This window comes from Astatotilapia calliptera, chromosome 3 (assembly GCF_900246225.1).
Source record: "Astatotilapia calliptera chromosome 3, fAstCal1.2, whole genome shotgun sequence".
Lineage (NCBI taxonomy): Eukaryota > Metazoa > Chordata > Actinopteri > Cichliformes > Cichlidae > Astatotilapia > Astatotilapia calliptera.
In genome coordinates this window covers 1738299-1746608 of record NC_039304.1, presented here as the reverse complement: position 1 = coordinate 1746608, position 8310 = coordinate 1738299, and the positions used below count along the sequence as shown (strand labels likewise).

Sequence of the window (8310 nt, the reverse complement as noted above, 5' to 3'; positions counted from 1 at the left end):
CAGTTAATCTGACAGCAGTTACTGTGGAACAGCGGCCGAGTTTAGGACGCATTCCGTTTTAAGCCCGATTCCTGGACTCACTGGACCACACATACAGAAACAGGAAATGGCGGACACACTCGGCCGAGTTACAACGGGCTGGCTATAATAGCAAGACGACGGTTTTGTAAGTAGGTGTTCTGGGAATCCATCCTACCTGCCAAACAATCCTATCCGTTGCTTCTGCGCATGCGCACAACACGATATTACGTGACGACGCGTCGTACCTTCATGAATATTAGCTAGAAAAATACTCAGCGCCAAACCACCCTACCTTTGTGATTGTGACCTACAAGCATACTTCACTTAGCATACATCATTTTTGTAAAATTAAGTGACAAACCTCCCTGGCTTTATGAATATGAGCTACAAGCATACTCTGATGGGCAAAGTTAAATGGCAAACCATCATACCTACTTAAATTTGTGCTGGAATTACTCTGTAAAAGCAGAAATTTGCATAAAATACTTACGGTACTTTATTGTATGAAAAAATCAAACATGAGCTGAACAAACAGTAAAGTTCATAAAGACAAACTGTTAAAGCAGGAAACAAAGCAAACTCACAGTTAATTCTCATAAAGACATGAAAAAGAAGGTACACTCCACACCTGGACACTAAAAGCTGGTGTTAGCTCGCTTAAAGCTTCGACACCGCGACGGAGCGGTGTCGAAGCTTGATTCGTTTGACCAAAGTCACGTGATCAGTGACGTCCAAAGATTCATTTAGAACTTAACTGCTTCGGTACCTGATTTAATCAAGAGCACCTGGCTGCAGCCACTGGGGAGCGCTATATTGGCTGTATCCCAATTCAGGGTCTGCAGCCTTAAAGTACGGAGCCTCAACGGTCCTCAAGGGCCGCGTACTTAAAGACCGCTAAGGCCGGAAGTGTGAGGCTTGTGAAATGGGGGTCTAGCCGTCGCGCTGGCCAGGTTGCCTAGCAACCATGATAGCTGGAAACGTGTGGTTGACAGAAATGAAGGAGAACATATTTTGTATCTGAGGCTGAGACCACAGGACTGTAAAACATGATTGTTGGGCTTCATTTCTGTGCTGAACAGTCATTTAAGATTAGCTAGTAAATAACAAATAGTTAATGTTGTTCATGAGACTAATCAGTGTAAATATGAGCTGGCCAATATTATAGTTATTATATTAATCATTATTAGTTATTACAGCAGTGAGTTTGAACTCTCAAATCAAATCACTTCTATTGTCACATCACATGTGCAGGTACACTGGTACAGCGCGTGTGAGGGAAATTCATGTGAGTGAACTCTTTGTCAAATACTGAGCTTCAGTAAAGATTCAAGTTGCAGCTATTTATATTTCCTATCACCTTAAATCTTCACTCAAAGACACTCAAGTATCTTTGACAGTGTATATATAGATGTGTTATATATAAGAGACAAATGTAAGGACAAGAAAGACATTGTGGACAAAACAGGACACCCCCCCCCCCCCCCCCTCCATAATCTTTAGTTACAATATTGTAGTTAGTTAAATGGTCTGATTGTTCAAATCTGTATTTTCTTTGATTGTGGTAAAATAATGTGTGCCCCAGTCTCCAAAAATGACATAGTGCAGGAAGCGTAGTTATTCCTCCGTTATACCACAAGAGGGAGTATCCCCTAAAATGAGCAGCTCTAGCGGGAGTAAATAAGCCCAGCTACTACCCATAAGGCAGTGCGCCTATAAGAGTTGTGTGAGACTGCAAAAGTGTGTAACGCTGTGCTATGTCCATGTATATATTTGCAGGTAAGCAGATACAAGATGGTAAATAACTTAAAATGTATCTACAGATGAGTCCACGGGGTTGCAGAGAATGTGGGAAAGTTGGCCGTTAATCCCCACTATGTGTCATTAGTATATAAGTTATTGGTAGCGATGTGAATTAGCCGTGATGCTAACTAGTGATGGGCAGATGAAGCCTCATGAAGCACTGAAGCTTTTCATCCAATAGACTACTTGCACTAGGGCATGTGACGTATTTCCGTTTCCAAATAGTACCGCTTGTGCGTTTCCGGTACGTTTGCTTATCTGTCGGTAGCTATGCTAATGTCGCTTCAGAATGAGTATAAAAAGGAAAGTATTTAAAACAGAACATTTTCAAAAACAGGAGAAGAAATACTCCGAGCATTGCTGTGTCCCACTTTGTTCAGCTTCAGCCAAATTTAACGGCATACTAAGTTTTCATGCCTTTCCGACCCATTCCGACTTGAGAAGACAATGGCTGGTAAATATACGCCGGGATCATTTCACGATTACCTCTCACACCAGGGTCTGCTGCAGACACTTTGCCAGTGATCAACTCATAGAGCCAACAACCCTCGATGGTCGAAGGAGGCTTATTAAAGGTGCTGTACCAACACTTTTTGAGTGGAATGGCTATAAAGTTGAACCACCGCGGCGTAGTGTTTGGGAGAGAACGGAGCGACGCCCTGAACTAGTTCCTCCTGACGATCAAGAAGAGCAAAGTCTTACAAGAGATCATGACTACTGCTCAGTCCCTGAGCCATCTGCATTGGACATATCTGCATCAGCTGCAGAAGACCTGTCCGAAGACGTGGAGACTCTGAGGAAGGAAATACAGGAGTTACGTGTCCAGCGAGAATTTGGGTTACAGCGTTTTGCTGGCTCCGACACTGACATCCGATTCTATACCAGGTACATCTAAGTTCTATTCAAGCTAACTGTTTAAAATATACCAAGGTCACCATCAGTTAAATTTCGAAAGGTTTTCCAGTCTTAATGAAAACAAAATAGAAATTTACTTTTTCTCTGCTGATTGTATGTTTTATGTAGATGCTTTAGTATTTAAACAATATCCTAATGCTACAGGTAAAATACAACACCAAATACTCTTAATCAGACTATTTTATACAGCATTCCATTAGCATATTTGTCACAGTTCACATTATTTTTATGTCAGTGTGTAATGTTAATTAATGATTGACACGATGTATGTCTCTCTCGTGAATAGATTTCCAAGCTATGATCATTTGATGGCATTCTGGGTTTTGATTGAGCCTTGCATCTATAAAATGATCCGGGTTTCAAGAGCCAAGTCAGCTGCCAATCGGAACGAAGAAGTGTTGACACCTGCACGCACATCAACAGTAGGTTATGGGTTTGTTGGTAGTTAGAACTAGAGGTGTAATGTTATTGTATTTATGTACAATAACATTACTTTATGTACAGTAGCATACATACACAGGTGTATGTATGCTAGACTCAGTATCCTTTACATACATACACCTGTGCACTACAGCACCTCATTGTTTACCCCATGGTACAGTATGGTATGCCTAACCATTACAAAACATTTAGCCAAGAAAAGAATAATTTTACTAGTTCATAGCTTAAGGAGTAACATTTTCCCTTTTGTTTTCACCTTCCAGAGGCAGCTGCTACAGCCAATTGATGAGTTTTTTCTTTTCCTGGTTTTCCTGTCAGTTGGTTTGAAGGAGAGGGACCTGGCACACCGATTTAACATACACCAGTCCACAGTGAGCCGCATTATTGCAACATGGACAAATTTTCTTGCCACTGCCCTGGGGTCTCAGTGCATCTGGCTTACACGTGAAGAAGTGCAAGCTTACCTCCCTGAGGAATTCAAAGATTTCTCAGACACCCAGATGATCCTTGACTGTACAGAGCTGAGGTGTCAGACACCATCCTCACCACTTCTCCAAAGTGAAATGTACTCTTCGTACAAATCCCACTGTACGATGAAAGCCCTGGTTGGCATAGCTCCACATGGTCCAGTGACATTCATCTCTAATCTGTATGCTGGTTCGGTTAGTGACAAGGAACTATTCAAACAATCAGGCATTGCTGAGAAGTTGACTGAAGACATGGCAGTGATGGTAGATAAGGGCTTCCTAATCACCGATTGTTGTAAATGCAAAGTGTACTGCCCACCTTTTCTATCTAAGCAGAAGCAGATGCCAGCATACCAGGTTAAGGAGACGCAGGCCATAGCCAGACTCAGGGTGCATGTGGAGCGAGTCATTAGGAGGATCAAACAGAACAAACTTTTTGATAGCATCATTACCATGTCACATGTTTATAATATCAACCAACTGTTTGCAGTGGCATGTATGCTGTCAAATTACCAGAACACAGCATTAGTTAAAAAATGGGTTAAGTGAGACAAGATGGATTTTTCCCAAGACACCAGTGCCAGTACAAGTAACTTATGGAAAATGACCTGCAGCTGAGGCCACTACAGTTGCATTTCTTCCTTCTCAGCTGACAATACTTGATTACAGAACTGGTACTTGAGTGCTGATAGTTGAGTTTCAGTTATTGACAATTCAAATTCATTGCAAATGTTTAATGTTAATAATACTGTTTAATTATACTACTATATTACTATTCAGATTCAACAAAACTATTTATCAAAATTATAAAGTAAATCACTAAATCGTTTTAAAACCATAAGTGACATTGAGCTTTTGTAACATCAAAAATACCATTTGTCATTTTCTACAGTTCAGTTATTGTCTAAATGTATATCAGTATGCTAGGCATGGAGTTTTAAATACTTACCATGTAAATAAGTTCTGCACAAATTCAACGTTTTAATGTGTGTTTTTAAAAATTAAATTGATGCCATTGCTTAAATAACAGTTTATTGATGTCACATAAAAGTAACATGTAACAACAAAAGAATTCATGAAATATATTGAAAATAAAACATCAGTTATTTTGTTCCAGCCAGCCTGAAGGATCTGTTTTTCTTTTTGCTGTTTTCACTGTTCATTTTTTCAAACACAGGTATCTTGGCATATATATGTAAAAAAAGAAATAGTCTGCCTTTTCTCTGATTGCATTGTGCACATCTGTATCCATGTATATTCTTTGCACTAGGTAGTCCTCTTGTGCCCACACAACAAAGTCACACCACTGCATCCCACTGATGAGCAGTTGTCCTTGCACTTGCCAGTAATATGCGTGGCTCTTTTTTAGTTTAGGGGTACCACATTCCATCTGCACATATTTGCAGTCAATAAAGTTTTGTACATTGGGACATTTGAATTCGACGAAGCCAAACTGGGGGTATTCATTGGGGTCAAAAACAACACCATCAGGAGATGCAGCAAGCAATGGGGTGAATGACCAGACCACAGGGTGAGTAGTTAACATTCATTAGCCTACTATACTCTGCTGCTATTGCAGGCTCCATCTCAGTTCCTCTCCTCATGTCTGCTGTCTGCCTTGTTCCCTTCAATATACGCTCTGCTAGTGACTCGGCCGAGCTCTGGCCTCTGACGTGACACACCTCCCGAAACCTAGAGGCAGTCACTCTGGGCCTGCGGAGCTGATGCCACTCAGACGAAGAGCTTTGCTCACGTGTAGCTTCCTCTATTTTGTGAGCCATTTCCAGAGTTACAGACAAGCTTTTCAGATGCAGAAGCTCTTCTTCTGAGCACACAAACACACAATCTGATGGCAAGATGTCATACCCCTCCAGAGGCAAGTGCGGTGTTGGTGGTGCATCGCGGTGTAGTGTGATGTACCGGGTTGTCAAAACCGGCTGCTGATATGACAGAACACTGCCCTCCTGCACCAGCCCAAAGGCACTTTCCACAAGGGGCTTGTCAGGTCTCATGTTCATTGTGGTCACAAGTGGCCTGTCCTCAATATTAAATTTTGCATATGCCTCCGTTATTCTGAACAAGCAGGGATCTGGTAACGGACCCACCATGCCTCTGTAGAAGCCACTCCTAAAGAAAACATCAATGACAATAATGTAAGGGAGAAGGTTGTTATACTGAACAACAACTAAACTAAAAACTAAAAGGTGTAAAACAGTGGTGCATAAGTTAGAGACTGGGATGTATATGTACATGACTGAGTTAGCCGTCTTCAGAAAGTGTAATGTTGTATGTAAATTAATACCTATTCTGACACATGTATGAAAAAAATAGCAACATACATTTGTAACACATGAAACCAAATTTTACAAATGTAATTACCGTACTCCAGTCTGGGCCATCCTATTTGGTACTGGCTTAGTGAAGATCATGGAGTTGATGGGTCCTGGCCTCACACCCTAACAGAAGACACATTTACTATGGATGGTGTTGCTGTTCATATGTAAACATGGACTAATTCAAAAACTTTAACCTCATTTAAATTACCACTGTCCGTGGCTTGTGCCATTGCTGTTCAGATTCCATGCAGCTATGCACAGGGGGGACAACGGGCACTCTGAGTTGTGAGTAGTGTGCTGTTTGGAAGAGCAGTGCCACTGTGTGATTGCACATAACAGCGCCTGCCACACAGGAGCACTGGCTATGTGTCAGTATCACCGGCGATGAATCCAGAAGCTTAATCTAAGAAGAAAGAACGAAAATTAAAAATGTAACATCTTCATGGAAGAGCCGAACAGGAACATAGTTCAGTGTTATGGTTACGCACCCTCCTGAATGCTTAGTGTTTCCTTCTCTCCCTATTAAAACAACTTAACCATGCTTGATAACTGTAATAACTTAGATTGTGTATATTTGCAGTATTAACTTGTTGTCAAATGTTTCTGATCACCCAAACACACATTGATTTAACTATCTGACTAGTCAAATTAGGAGTGATAAAGCAGGGAGACAAGGAAAACATTCAAGTTGATGGGCCTTTAGGAATGAACTTAACTAATGCTTAAATGAACTGAACCCCACTGAACGGGGATTAACAACTTTACACAGCTTCCTGCCTACACTTAGTCTGTGTGGTGCCTCACTCTTCCTCATTGACCTGTAGCACAGGGCTCTCACACCGACCTCCCCTGACAACCTGTCTTTATTGGACACTGAATAAAGATACAAGTACCATTAGCATTATTTCTGTATTACTCATTTCAGCATGTCTTAAACATATATATTTTACACTTAGCAAGAGTAGCATTAGGTAGTTAACTACCTCCATAGTTAGCCAACTACCTAACGCTAATATAACAGTGTCTAACAACAAAAGTGACATTAGTTAAGAAAACCTCAACTATAGTTTAGGACGACATAAAACACCGTTTAAGAAAACATGTAATGTAGAGAACTGACATCAAATGAAGGACATAGCGGAGTAACGTAGTGTTTGCATTTGACGTTAGCTAGCGTTTCTTTGTCGGTTAATTTACGTTTTCTTACCTTCGTAGTTGTGTATATAAGATGCAGCATATAACTTAAATCCTTTATCTAATTTGCTGGCGGGGGTAGTCGTCACTCTGCAAATCCGATGAACATCGGTGATGTTCAATTTTGGGAGCTCTTGTAGGCATCGAGTGTAGAACGTCGCCATGGTTTAACCGCACCGGAAGCACTGGAGCAGGACTACATAGAACGCGGAAGTGTTAGTGCAAGTAGTCCATTGGTTCACCCCAACGCGAAGCTTCTTGAAGCTTCATTTGCTCTAGTAGGACACCTACTGGACGTAAAAATATTAGTTGGCATGAATTTGAAGAGTGTGGCCTTTTGCATACAGCCTGTAAATGTCAACAACAAAAGGAGTGTGTAAAACATGTATATTGTAGTGATGCAGTATACTGTGTATATTTATGCTGGCAGTATGGAAAATGATCATTTGGAAATGCCTAAAATGGAAATGATCATATACTGTGAGGTGAGGTGTGGACAGTGGTTGTGCTTTTGTAACATTGAGGCAAGGACAGTGATTAGTGTTTAGGGGACACATCATTGGTTTTTATTCAAAAACAACAGTTTCTCCACTGTGGCAGGTCGTAGGCGATTTCTTTTTTTTTCCAAACTGTCTCTAACTCTCTCCAAACTGTCTGTAACTCTCACTAACCGCAACTCTCCATCAAACATCCACATTTTGAATGGGGTCTGAGGGGTTTATATCGCTGTCATAGCTTGCGGCAAAGTTCGAACCGCTTCCTGAACCAGACACGTGGTACAGCCGGGCAGCGAGGCTTCGGACGTCATCATTTTCAGCTCCTCCCATAAATGAAGCAAGCCTCGATATGCGCTTCGCGGAAACGCCCCCTCCATTACTCTACACACGCTTCGAAGCCTCGATACAGAACGTCACATCACTAATGCTAACGATTAGCAGCTAGATCTAATTCATTAGATTGTGTGGAAACCTCGTGGCACTTTTGTGGATTTATACCTGTACCGGGCTGTAATCACAGCAGATATAGACTGGTGGATCACACTATCTTTTGTTTATGTTTATTTCATTGTTACACTGTAAGAAATATTAGTGATTTGAGTTTAAAGACTACCCATAAGGCAGTGCGCCTATAAGAGT

The 8310-nt window shown here is 41.2% G+C and overlaps 2 protein-coding genes across 2 annotated transcripts; one reads left to right on the top strand and one right to left on the bottom strand.

Annotated features, from left to right (window-relative positions):
• The first annotated feature begins 2090 nt into the window (after positions 1–2090).
• Positions 2091–4964, top strand: LOC113011376 (uncharacterized). Its single transcript, XM_026150906.1, has 4 exons — positions 2091–2706; positions 3023–3158; positions 3441–3690; positions 4915–4964. Exons 1-4 carry the CDS (start codon positions 2111–2113, stop codon positions 4962–4964), a joined length of 1032 nt encoding a protein of 343 aa, XP_026006691.1. The 5' UTR covers positions 2091–2110.
• On the bottom strand, positions 4660–6227 carry LOC113011370 (uncharacterized). The gene is made up of 3 exons (XM_026150896.1): positions 6189–6227; positions 6024–6100; positions 4660–5771 (listed from the first exon to the last, which is right to left on the bottom strand). Exons 1-3 carry the CDS (start codon positions 6225–6227, stop codon positions 5132–5134), a joined length of 756 nt encoding a protein of 251 aa, XP_026006681.1. The 3' UTR covers positions 4660–5131.
• Positions 6228–8310: the final 2083 nt, after the last annotated feature.